The 13,963-nt window shown below is 43.0% G+C and overlaps 1 protein-coding gene across 2 annotated transcripts in view; it reads left to right on the forward strand.

The window, feature by feature from the left end:
- Positions 1-8,100: 8,100 nt before the first annotated feature.
- GRM5 (glutamate metabotropic receptor 5) overlaps positions 8,101-13,963 on the forward strand; it is a 219,698-nt gene continuing 213,835 nt past the window's right edge. For both annotated transcript variants that reach the window (XM_032768731.2, XM_032768732.2), the window contains exon 1: positions 8,101-8,346. In XM_032768731.2, coding sequence (XP_032624622.2) covers positions 8,117-8,346 — 230 coding nt within the window. In that variant the 5' untranslated portion in view covers positions 8,101-8,116. The remainder of the gene's footprint in view (positions 8,347-13,963) is intronic.

The following is a 13,963-nucleotide window of genomic DNA, read 5'->3' on the forward strand; positions in this document are numbered from 1 at the left end:
CCACCATATTTGTAGGTGTTGCAGATAGGATCGCCAATTTTGGTTGGATGTATTTCCTGGAGGTTTCATTAGATGACATAATCCTTAACTCCTGGAAACTTCAGGGCAATCCTGGAGGGCTGGTAACCATAGTTGGAGATCACCTTTTTTACTGGATAGCCTTTCTATAGGACAGTCCTATTTGATCCACCCCATGTTTTTAGTATTAATCACCTTTGATCCTTTTAGTTATTTGGATCCAGCCCTATTAATTGGTCCAAATATCCCTTTACCTCTCAGGGTGGTAGCTACTGTGAGGGGAGGGGGCAGAGAATATCTGTAGAGATTTATTGGCTCTTGAGAACTGACATAATATGCTTGCTGGATTTAATCTGAGCCAATTGATTTCACCTCTCTAAAGGGGAGACTATCACTGAGTCAAGAAAAACTCTTACATCATTTGTCCTGAGAGCTGCTGATGAGTTAGTTACATTTCAGAATGTTTATCTGATCATATCTGACCAGAACTAATAGTACCACTGCTGAAAATGAAGCTGGTTAAATATTTAACACAATAATATGTTTCTATGCAAATTAAGAATATATCTACATCTATCTATCTATCTCTATATATACAAAGCCTAAAATAAGGAATAAGGTCCAGCTTTACCAAGGTTTTTGGGCACCTGAAGATCAAGAAAGGTGCCTAGTGGGATTTTCAAAAGCACCTAAGTAGCTGAGATACCCAATTCCTATTGAGTTTCCTGACATTCAATGTGAGTTAGATGATTTTGTAAGCCTATCTGCCTCTTTAGATCCCTTTATAAATCTGGTCCTGTCTTTACTATTAGCAATGGCCAAACCTAAGAAAAGTCATAGAATCATGTAAGAAGAAACCCAGTAGATCAGTGGTTCTCAAAGCCGGTCTGTTACCCAGGGTTTTTTAACCCAAAACTTTTGGTAACTTTTACTTTGTGCGAGGTGAAATATTTTTATTTTATTTTTATTAGAAAATAAATCAAGGGAGACATGGCCATCCGACCGGTAGATGGCTGGCACAAACAGAACAACACAATAGTGCTTTTACTTAATACTAAACTTTACTTAGTTTTAAGCACTTACACATGTCCGCAACAGGTTAGTGAAACACTCCCAACTTTGGTAATTACCGAAGCTGAGCGTGGCTTTCGAGTGGCACCTTGACAGGCTTTAGCTGGCCAGGCTTCCGTCTGCCAGTGGGGACCCGAAGATATGTCCAGAGGGAGTGTCCCTGGAGAGCCCCTCCTGAGAAGTCCAATTACCTCAAACTTCTTCCCCTTATTTATATATTAGTAGTACAATGACATATCCCTTAAAGAAAACTTGCTAAGAAAGCAGAGTTAAAAGGTCAGACACCTTATGATTGCCAATTAACCAGACATATTTTTTTTAGTGTGTCCATGCCTTTGGGCCCTGACAAACATTTCCGGGGCCACATATAAATGGACGTCTTGTTTTTCTAAAATACATGCATCAGCAATTTTAACACTCTTAGCAGGAAGGGCACAGGGTCAAGCTGCCCTGTTTGTGGCACACAAAACCTCCTCCCCTCCTGTCTGGTTACACTGAGACCGCTGCATGACCAATTTATGACCTGCTGACTTAGCTACTTTTGTTAGCAATAAGCAAGAATGGTTCAGTATGGCCTGCTAACTTGACTACTGTTAGAAACAAGTTTAGGCATTTTACTGGTTTGCCAAAATCTCTCCGAACAGATCTGCCACTTGTTCATGGAAAGCCCCAGTGGGCCGGGCCGGTTTGTTTACCTGCCATGTCCACAGGTTCAGCTGACTGTGGCTCCCACTGGCTGCGGTTCACCGCTCCAGGCCAATAGGGGCTGCGGGAAGGGCGGCCAGCACATCCTTCAGCCTCCATTGGCCTGGAGCGACAAACCGAATCTGCTGAACCTGCGGATGCAGCAGGTAAATAAACCAGCCTGGCCCGCCAGGGGCTTTCCCTGAACAAGCGGTGGACTGGCTTTGAGAACCACTCCAGTAGATCATTGGTACATTTTCTAGTGATTTCCCCAGTCTAGTTTTAAATGTCACAAATGATGAGGTTTCTAACAGCAGTGTAGTCAAGAGTAAACTTGAGTAAAGTGAGTTTTCCCATTTCTGATTTGGGGAATATGAAGTTTAGTTAAGGTAAGTTTACCACTTTTTTTATTTGTTTTGTTTTGCAACTGCACCACTGGTTTCTACCATTTCGCTTTGGGAGACTGTTCTGCATCCTATCACCCTTGACTTTCAGGAAGATTGTCCTGATAATCAGACAGCATGTTGCATTTCAATAATTTCTTCTCATTGCTCCAAGTTATATATAAATCATTATACATATTCAGCTCTTCAAATACCTCCTGCAAGATGCTGTATCTTGTTAACTCTCAAGGAAGCCAGTGAATTTTAGTACAAGATGTGTGGCTAAATCTGCTGTTCTGCTTTGAAAATCTCTACTAGGATCTCTCCCTACCTATCAAAAACACAGGTGGCGCTTCTTGATTAAAGAAATACCCTCCCCATGTCAGGTAGGATTATCACTAGCTAAATAAATGATGTAATACATTTCTTGATTCTTTACTGACCGTTCTGTTTTCCTAGAAAATTACACTCTATGGTGATTTGACTTCTCCCCAATATCTGTATCAATTTTATATCTTAAAGTTCTCCAAATGGCCTCCTTTTTAGTTCTCATGCATTAAGCCTCATTTCAAAATGGGACAGATGTCTGATAACAATTTGCATTTACAGATTAGGACAAAAAGCAATAAAACAATTTTTGTGTCTCCATCAAAATTCTCTTAGCATAGTATTTCAGTCAGCTGGGTCTTTATGATCTTGTATTGGTATCCTCTAATCTGATAGAAGCAGATGTCAGTGTGTTTTGATTATTATTTTTAGACTAATACCCCTGTTGCTTTTGCCTTATAATGAAGATTAGATCTCAGAGGTTTGTATTAAGAGGGTTTAATTGGCTCAATTGCTGGGCAGAAGGAATAGTAGGAGTAGAAAGTAATTTGCCAGACCCCTTTCTATCATATCCAAGTCTTATATACTGTACTACATTCACTTTCATCCTGGAAGGAGGTGGGAGAAAGAAAAAAGACAATCTGTTCTTTTTAAGCTTCTTAATAGTCACTAGTACTGATCCAGCTGAAGCTGAGCTAGCAGGTGGTTATAGTTATAACATAGGTGGTAATACATGTACCTTATATTGAACTAAATTGTAAATCAGAGGCAGGGCTAAGTCCTTAGTAGGTGATGTAATACATGATTTATTTATACATGTTGAGACATATGGGAGCAGATATTCAAGAGCTCAGCTTTCATTTATTCACGTTCCAAAAGGGCCAAACTTTCAAACATCCTCAGCAGTCACTTCTGGCCACATTTTCAAAAGAGATCAGCACCCAGCGAAAATCGGCCCACATTCCAGTGTAGAGTCAGCTACAATATAAATTCATAGTTATTAAGTGCTTTAATGAAGAAACTGTTTAGGAGGACAGAGTTTGAATGTAAATCACTAGTTTCTCATTGCAGATTCACCTCTAGGTGTGGTTTAGTGAGTCTTAGGCCTTGTCTACAAAGTAAACTCAAATCGACATAGCATAGATCTACTTATCGCTGGGACCACACTACGCAACATCGATGGGAGATGCTGTCCCATTGACTCCCCTTACTCTTCTCAATCAAGTGGAGTACAGGAGTTGACGGGAGAGCGACTGACAGTCAATTTAGCGGGTCTAGTGAAGACCCGTTAATCGACCATCGATGCATGGATTTACACAGCATTGATCCTCCTGTAAGTGTAGACAAGCCCTTTCATACTTAAATGGTGAAACAAAGTAACAGTAAATCAACTTCTCCCTTCTGTTTCTTACCTGGGACAAGTTTTGTTCATTTTTAATGACTGGCTAAAAATTGTGCACACCTTCTAACCCTGCCTCTCCCACCCCAGCCCACTAGTTTGTGGTGCCCATCTATTTACATCTTATCTTTTTAATTTGTAAGCTCTTTGGAGAAGGAATTATCATTTTTGTATGTTTTGGACAGAGCCTATGTGATAGGGCGGATAAGCCCCACACTGGTAGGAAGGTGGGCCTGTGGAAACGGTTGCCCCTACCCTGCTTCACCTACAACAGTTGTCAGGAGTGGAGAGGGGATTTAAATGGAAGAGGCCCATCTCAGTTAGGGGCTGACAAGGAAGGCAGAGCAGAGTCCTGTTTCCTCCTCAGTGAGGGAAACCTAGCTCTAGCCAAGAACTGGAGACAGCTTGCTATCTGGGTGAGCCTCCTGGTGGATGTGGCAATTGGGCCCAGGAAGACTGACAAAAGGGACTGGCTACACAGAGACGCGCCCTGAGTAGAAAGTTGGGGTCCTGCTGATGAATCATTGGAAGACTCTGCTTTGAAGTTCACAAGTTTCCTTTCATTTTGGACTCTAATGCCCCAGAAGGGGTGGGACATAAGTATGTCATAGGCGGAAGGCTTAAGGCATTATGGTGCCAGACCCATGAGGGGTGGCACCCAACTGACAGGGACCCATAACTGGGTAATTCACACTTTGAGGGGCCACCAGGGAGTGCTGCCTAGGCAACCCACTCACAGCTTAGTACAACAGGGTCAACCTGGTTGTGGCCCTTATATTACTACACAACATAGATGCCACATTTCCTTTTTTATACGTAATTTCAATGGATAATATCAATATTATCAAAGTTTAATTTTAAACATTTTAAAAATTTTTATCAGTTTCAGATTTCATAGTTGCACAGAATTATGGGTCTTAAGCATTTCTTTTATTTTCAGCAACTTTATTTTCCACAGTTGTGGGAGGAACAGTAAGCTAGGTCAGACAATAATTATTTGTTGACAGCAGATGCTGAGATTCAAACAGTTAAAGCTTTCTAACCATTAAAGAACACATTGTCAACATCACATGTCAAAATATACAAAATAAATGTCCTTAAATCAAACTCTAATAAGTTCTCAAGCTACATTTTCTTACTTTGTCTATCTGTAAATTTAGATTATTATTGATGGAAATATTTTTTCATTGGTTTGGGTGTTTAGGGTGAAATTGACATTTACTGACACTTACCAATGAAAATCTAATCCTTCCAAGCCTACACATAATATGAATAAGATCTGGTTTCTTTGAGAAGTCTTACCAAGCATCTCTCCTTCCATGAACTCCCCAATCTCCAGCCCCTTTCCCCTTGAGAGAAATCTGGGTAGAAACTCTTGATGAAAACTTCCCATTTTCTTCCTTCCCTGTTTTTTGTTGTTTTTTTTCCTGGAGGGGAAACATGGCTTTAAGGAAATTCAGACTAATTTGTTTTTGTGATATAAGGGAATCTAACAGTAATGATTATTTTTCCACCAAAGAGTGTTCATTACCACTACAGTATAGCTAAAATTAAATATACGTATCTCATCAAAAGTACTCCACAACAGGGGAATTCTCTGTGAATAATTAATTAAGTAGTTTAATCAGCAACGATTATGACAAGTGGATTTGTACAAGTACCTTGATGCAAAGCTGCATTCTGTTTTTGTTGAATCTCCCTCAAGGTCATACTGCACAGCTAGAGTTTTCCCAACTCGGAAACTCAGTCATTTTTAGAGTTAGAATATCGGGATGTTTTTCCTCTAAATGCTGAAAATCTGTATAATTTGGTAAGCGTCTTCATTATTTTGAAGCACTTTCTTTCATTTTATTAGAGGCACCCCTTAGTCTATGGTGTAACAAAATTACAGGGCCTTGAAATATTACATGACCAGTACATCTGTGACATAATTATATTTGTTTGACTATACAAGAGTCAATGGTTGGGACGTTCATTGAGAAAATGCTACTTGTGCTGCATTGTAGTTAAATCTGTCCTCAGTTTTAGAGTAAGCCTCAAGGTAATAATTTGTACTTGCATTTTCATCTGAGGAGTTCAGTGTTTTACATTTTGAAAATATCTGGTTCTGTAGGTGAATTACAACTGGTTGGAAATTTTCCACTGAAAAAAATTTTTCAATGGAAATGCAGTTTCTGCAAAATCAAAATTTCCCATCAACAAATTATGATTTTACTGATTTTTTTAAATTTTATGTGGGAAAATCAAAAGAAAATATACTTTTTTTTTCAAATCAACTTGATGTTTCATTTTGAGTCAATTAGCCATTAGTTTGTGTAGGCCTGAAGTGCTGCAGGACCTCATGGGAGTTGTAGTTCGAGAACCTAATACCTCCATTTAGTCTATTGACTGGGTTCCCTGGCTGGACTACATTTCCCATGACGTACTGCGTGCAGGCTCAGCCTCTGGATGAACTGATGCATTGGCTCACCTGAGCCACATGACCATGGCACATTATGGGAGATGTATTCTGGCTCAGGAGCCAGGGTCATAGATTAGAATGGGTCATGAGACATGCAAGCTAAGCTCCATGAGACACCACAGCAGCTTAGAGGAAAACAAACTGACATTGAACTAAGCCAAAATGATACATTGTAACATTCGCAAATCAAACCATTTTTGAACTTTCTGTTTTGTGAAAACTGATGATATTTTGATTGTTCATTCGGATTTGAATCGGGCAGAACTTCTGATTTTGGACCAGTTTTAATCCTAATATGGGAGAGAGGGTAGTTTTGTGGTTAAACCCTAGACTGTAAACCAGGAGGTCTAGGTTGAGCTCCTGGCTCTGCCACAAACTGACAGTATGACCTTTCACACACAAGTCACTTAATCTCTCTATGCCTCATTTCTCTTTGCGTAAAATACTTCCTTTCTCTTACCCTTTGTCTGTGCTGTCTATTTAGAATGAATGCTCTTCAGGCTGGAGCCAGTCTGTTATTCTGTTTATTTATGGTGCCTGTCACAATAGGCCTTGAGAGTCTACCATAATACAAATGATGTTCATTTCATAGATATGTTAGCTCAGTTGCAGAGGGCTGGAATGACCTGCCCAAAGTCATAAAGCTAGACAGTGGCAGAGCTAGAAGTAAAACTTACGAGTCCAAATTCCTGGATCCAGCTCTAACCACTCAACACAATATCTTTCCATTTGTTTTTATTTTAGTATATTCCTGTATAATGTTGATATGCTGTAAAGTTTGCACTGTTTTGAGTTTCTTTCCCTGAGGTGCTAACAGATGAGTTGAGGATCAGCAGTTCCCACCCATTGTGCTAGGTGCCATTTGAACAAATAAAAAAGAGATGATCTCTGCTCCAAAGCCTTGCTATCAAAACTAAGGGGCAACAAGTGAATACCAGCAGAGAGACAAGGAAACAATGAGACAATATTGGTCTGCATGTTAGATCTCAGTCTCAGGACACCAACGCCTAAATCGTTGTCAAGTTTAGCAAAGGAATGTTTTAAAGAAGGATTTGAAAGAGACAATGGGGTGTGTGTGTGAATGTTTACAAGGAGCTTCTTCTGTGCATGAGGGGCAGCATTGGAGAAAATATGAAACTTCTATTATTTTGGTATGGATTTACGTTTGTACTGTAATAAAAAAACAAAAACGAAAAACAGCATTTTAACTTACCATGAACCCTGTGTCTTCTGTTTTACCATATTTTCTCTAGAGATGTGCAGAAAAGGACCTTTCCTCAGAGGATTACTTGTGCCATGCACACATTATTAGCATGTTTAAAATACTGGTATGCTTCGGATTGCGTTATGTACAAAGTCACATTTTTTTGCTAATTAGTCTTTTTTAACATTCAGAATATTTTAAAGCAGGAAGACAACAAACAAACAATTAGTTCTGAACACTTATTTTTACCTTTTAAAAACTGCCGAAAACCTCAAAGCAGCTGAGCTAATTCAGTCAATTGAGCAGACTTTGAAGGGTTAGGTTAGTTCTGTGATTTATGAACATTTTGTTGTAAGCATTGTGTTCTCTCTCTCTCTCTCTCTCTCTTTTAAAAGAATATTTCTTAATGGTACCTTGTTAGTGTCAGTGATGTGAGCACCATTAAAATACCAAAGCATTTAACCTGATTTTTTTATTTCCTAATATGGAAAACCTTGAAAATTTAATCTATTTATTTACAGTTTGTGGGTTTCTTTTGTTTCCATTTAGGAAACTATGGTGAGAGTGGGATGGAAGCCTTCAAAGATATGTCGGCCAAGGAGGGGATCTGCATTGCCCATTCCTACAAGATCTATAGCAATGCCGGTGAACAGAGTTTTGACAAGCTGTTGAAAAAGCTAAGGAGCCACCTGCCCAAAGCAAGAGTGGTTGCCTGCTTCTGTGAGGGCATGACTGTGCGAGGGCTGCTAATGGCCATGAGGCGCTTGGGTCTGGCTGGAGAGTTTTTGCTCCTAGGCAGGTGAGTAACCCTGTATAATTATAGATGTTCACTGATATGCATAGTACAACTGGGTGCATAAGCATACACACACACAAGTTATGTACTGTGCGTGTGTGTTTCCTGAAGTTCAGGATATCATTTTAGCAGAATCTTTGTCATCTATGATATAGATACCAAAGAGGTTTGTGTGTATACATTACACTGTACACAGTGTCTCTGTTTGGAAGGTATTGCTGCATAATACAGTTTTTCAGAGAGTGGCTATAATAGATAGATAATTATTCCTGATGTATGTTATCCTTGTTCTTGGCTACGTTATTTTAAAATGCATATAAATATGATGCCATTAATAACTAAAACTATGGCTGATATGAATGTTGTTTTAAGACACAGCTGGTCTAATTTTTGTGTGGAAATGAAGTAAAAGTCTCTTCAAAATGGAGAGATTATTTATGAATGATTATTTTCCTTTGGCGCTAGTGCTGTTCCATTAACATTGTTCTAAAGAAAGTATTCAGCTGTTCTTTCATATGATCTGGTGGTCAGTCATCCCAGGGGTGGCTCTAGACATTTCGCTGCCCCAAGCACGACGTCATGCTGCGGGGGGTGCTCTGCCAGTCGCCGGTCCTGCAGCTCCAGTGGACCTCCCACAGGCGTGCCTGCGGAGGGTCCGCTGGTCCCACGGCTTCGGTGGAGCCACGGGGCCAGTGGACCCTCCTCAGGCACGCCTCCGGGAGGTCCACCGAAGCTGCGGGACCAGCGGACCCTCCTCAGGCACGCCTCCGGGAGGTCCACCGAAGCTGCGGGACCAGTGGACCCTCCACAGGCATGCCACCGAAGGCACCCTGCCTGCCACCCTCCCAGCGACTGGCAGAGCGCCCCCCGCAGCATGCCGCCCCAAGCATGCGCTTGGCGTGCTGGGGCCTGGAGCCGCCCCTAAGTCATCCTGGCTCAAATGCTCACTTCCATCTGCATGGAAAGGGGCAAGAGGAAAATATTAGCTCAATTAATCAAGCAGGAAATGAGACTGTGGTGATTGCACAAAGAGGAAAGGTGACTGCTGTATGTGCAGTGTGCCTCTGTGTATTTGCTACACAGTCCACATAAACTAATGGACCTTGGATGCTGGAAGGCGAAGGTGCCAGGCTACACGAAGGGGTCTCAGAATAGTCACTTGACTGTGACAATCTCCCCTTCCAAGGAAGTGCAACTGGAAAGGGGAGTATATGCTGCCCTAAGAATGAAGGTTCTGTTGGAAGGTTCACAAGCATGCGGTACAGCTGGCAGAAAAAAGAGCAATGTGACAGTGAAGCCGGCTGTACTGGAGGTGGAAGGATGAGCCTGTGAAAAACATGGAAGGGAAGCACCTCCGTACAGTTGGCTTGGAATGTATGGGGCTTGGGCCCTTGTCAGCTATAAAATCTAGGCCTCTATCCACTTCCCAGATCATGCTTCCTGCCCTTTTTATCATGCTGCCTATTCCTCTTTGGAAGGCGAACAATGGAGAATAGCATAGGCTCCTGCCTTCTCCCATTGACCCATCACAAGAATGAAACAATCATCACACCTTTTTGAATAATTGTAATTGCTTATTTATTTCTGCATCTTCAACCAACGGGAGTCCATTACTATGGCTATTTTTTTTTTCTATTGAGGTTGCTCTGTTGTATCATCCATGTTGTCTTGCCTTATTCCATCCATTTGTGCCCTGATTTACAGAGAATCTGTTGACTTAGTTGGACCTGTGGGAGCTCATCACCTTTTTACCTTCTTTTACTCTTAACACATGGCGATATTTCTCTGTTGCAGGCCTCAAATTTTCAAAAGGACCTAAGTCCCACTTTCAAAAGTCACTTAGGTGCTTTGTTCATGTAAACTTCAAAGTCCACTGATTTTATTAGAAGTTGCTTATTTGCAAAGTAATAGGATTTGGTGTGTAGTGGGTCCTCTGTGACCGTGAGACAGAGTCAATGTAATGGATACTTGTAGATCTTAAAAAAAAAAAAAAAAGGAAGAAGGTAAATACACGTGACCTCCTATTTTTCATAAATGATACAGTATGTTTCCAGGTTATCAGGGCTGGGTCCAGGCACCTGCTCAGCAAGTGGGTGCTTGGGGCAGCCAATGGAAAGGGGTGGCAGAGGTGAAAGTAAGCTGGTACGGTCCAGTACGAGCCAGTATGCCATGCTGGACCTCAGCTGCTTCTGCGACAGGGATTTAAAAGGCTTGGGTCAGGGAGACCCAAGCCCTTTAAATCCCAGCCCGTAGCTCTGGTGGCCGGGATGGGGCTGGCATTTAAAGCGCTCTGAGCTTCCCGCTGTGGCGGGAAGGCCGGAGAAGCCCTTTAAATTCCAGCCCCGGCCTGCCGCGGCGGCTGGGCCAGGCGGCAAGGAACTCGGAGGAGGCCTTTAAATCCTGGCCCCGGCCCCAGCCAGCAGCTCCGGCGGCCAGGTTGGGGCCAGGATTTAAAGGGCTCCTCTGAGCTCCCCTCCATGGCAGGGAACCCTGTGGTAAACGTCTGTCTCAAATCTGGACTTAGAGTTCAACATCTGAGTGTTTACTGGGAATCTCCCCCAAGCTTATACCCAGCTTGGATCTTACTTCGCTGCCACCAGATAAGATTTAGGCTCTTATCAGCCTGGGTTCCCCAAATTCCTTGGGGGGGACCCTACTCTTGAGGACCCTCATCCCACTTTCCTGGGAGGACCCCCAAGACCAGCCTGGGTCCCCTATCTCAAACGGGAAAAACAAGTTCCTCCCCCTTGTCTCCTCGTTATCTGCTCCCGCTTCCCTCCCGCGTGAGCCTGGGCGATGCAGTTCTTCATCCTTGGGCAGGGAGGCACCCTCCCTGAGGCGAGTGCCTTCAAATCTAGTAACGTCTAAATATAAAAGAGATTTTCTACTCCCTTTCCTGTAGCCTCACCAGAGAAAACTCCAAAAACTCAACCCAGGTTTTAAAAAAGAAAACTTTAATATAAAAGTAAGATAACAGAACAATAATACTGCATTAAAAACTCAATACAGGCTCTTGCTAATAAGAAAATATGAATAAACCGTCTGATTTAAAAAGATAGCCCAATTAAACCAGTCAGCACAGTACAAACGCACATGTAAATACAACACAAAGCATATCACAGCCTATTTGCCTTGTTGCCTTTGTACTCACACTTGGTAGGAGAATGTTAGAAGAAATAGCGAGTTAGCAGGAAAGCTGTTCCTCCGTAGCCGGGAGAAACAAAAAGACCAGAGTATACAATTCCCGCCCCTGACTTTTAAAAAAATCCAGTTCTCTGATTGGTCCTCTGGTCAGGTGTTTGGTTCCCTTTGTTCACCCTTTACAGGTAAAAGAAAATTAACCCTACCTTACCTATCTACTTATGACACGCCCCCATCTCCAGACGTAGGTAATTCCCTCTGGAGGTGATTTCTACTAGACTTAAACCTAAAACCAGAGTAATACAACACATGCACCTTTACATTTACTAGTAAGCATGTACAACTACAAGATTCTACAATCTTAAGGAAAAGTTTTAAACCAGTGTATTCTGGGAACTTCTCTCGCGGAGAGTGCATCAGCTACTTTGTTGAAGCTGCTGAAATGTTTTGAATTATCAAAATCCTTGGAGAGCTAGACTCAACGAAGAAGATTTCTTGTTGTTCCCTTTGGCTGTATGAAGCACTTTTAGCCGCAGATTCAGTGGTCACTTTGTAGCTGGAACCGCCGTCACCAAACGTATGGGCGTAGCTTTTCCAGGGCGTACTATCAATGGCATAGCGCATTCCTTTCACTGACTGACCAGTGCTTTCCTCTCAGATATTTCTGCTGAGAAACACGACAGGATGGAAGTTGTGATCCGGTCCTTCCTGCATAAGAACTGCTCCTTAACCACACTCAGATTGCATCGGTGGTTGCTAGAATGGTTTGTCAAAGTCTGGGGCCTTAGCAAGGGTCAGACGATGAGCGTCGCCTTAAGTTCGTAAGGCTTCCTGACACTCACATGACATCCATATTATACTGTAGTTGCGCTGGGGCTCCTTGGATCAGGTCGGTCAGTGGTGCAGCAGATTTGGGCTGTAGTGTGGTACAAATTGCCTGTAGTACAGGCCAAGCTAAGAGGATTGGACCTGTTCTTGACTTTGGGACAGGCCCACTTTTTGGATATGCCTTCCACCTTGGCCTGTAGGGGGTGTTATGGCTTCTCGACCCACCTGGTGTCCCAGTAAGTCACGGTCGTTGGCCTATTTACATTTTTTGGCCTAAACAGTTAGTCCTGCTCTTGCCGATGGTCAATGACCTTTTCCAGTGTCTTCTAGGTGTTGGGCCAGGAGTCTGATAAAATGGCGCAACATCATCGAGGTAGGCAACTTGATATCCTCCAGTCCTGCTAGTAGACCATCTACCAGCCTCTGAGGTGGCGGTGCATTTCGCAGCCCGAAAGGAAGTACATTAAATTCATACACCCCGGCATGGGTGACGAAAGCTGGACCTTCCTTGGCAGGTTCTCTAGGCGGTAACTGCCAGTACCCTTGGTTAAGTCTATTGTAGAGATTGAACTGGGCACGTTCCAACTTTTCTCAATAGCTCATCGGTGCGTGGCAATTGGATAGTTTGTCTGGAGAGTTTACCGCATTTAGCTTACGGTAGTTCCACGCAAAAGCATATTCCCCATCTTGGTTTGGGTACCAGCCACTGGAGATGCCCATGGCACTGGTAGATGAGCGGTCATACTCCATCTGTGCATGTTCTGGATCTCCCGCTCTATAGCAGCTTGTGCGTGAGGAGACGCTCCGGTAGGGTGGTGTTGTAATGGGTGAGCATTACCTGTGTCAATGGAGTGGTATGCCCGTTCAGTCAGTCCTTGGAGTGGCTGAGAACAATGGTGCGAAGTTGTCATCAGGCTCCTGGATTTGTTGCGCTGCAGACGTTCCAGGGTGGTTGAGAGGTTACCTCTTCCACGCCGCCGTCCTTTTTCCCGTCATAGTCTAGAAACGCCATCAGGCCACTCAGCGTCCTCTGCGTCCTGGGCTGTAAACTGACAAACCTGTAAGTCTCTGGAAATAAAAAGGGCTTGAGAGAATTAACATGGTACACTTTGGGTTTTATGAGGAATCGGGAAATGCTCGATGAATAGTTACAGCTCCCAGGCGCCTCTTGACCGTGAATGGCCCCTCCCATGAGCTTGCCATCTTTATGGGCCTGTTGCGCCTTCAAGACCATAACCTGGTCTCCTCTCTTGAAGGAACGGTCTCTCTGGTTGTTTATCGTACCAGGCTTTTGCTCTTCCTGAGTATCCTTTAGGTTTTCTCTAGCAAGGGCTAGAGAATGCAGAGGGTGTTTTGTAGGTTGCTTATACAAGTCCAGAATGTTGTTCCTGGAGAAGGTGTAAACCCCTCCCATTGTGGCTTTACCAACTGTAATGCCCTTAACCTCATGGCCATACACAAGTTCCAATGGCGAACCCTACTGGGATGTGGTACAGCCCTGTAAGCAAAGAGCAACTGCTGCAACACTAGGTCCCAGTCGTTGGAGTATTCATTTACGAATTTACGGATCATGGCCCCACAGTTCCATTAAACCTTTCCACCAGGCCATTGGTTTATGGTGGTACGGGTGGCAACCAAGTGATTCACCCCA

Source organism: Chelonoidis abingdonii, chromosome 1, assembly GCF_003597395.2.
Source record: "Chelonoidis abingdonii isolate Lonesome George chromosome 1, CheloAbing_2.0, whole genome shotgun sequence".
In the NCBI taxonomy this organism is placed as follows: domain Eukaryota; kingdom Metazoa; phylum Chordata; order Testudines; family Testudinidae; genus Chelonoidis; species Chelonoidis abingdonii.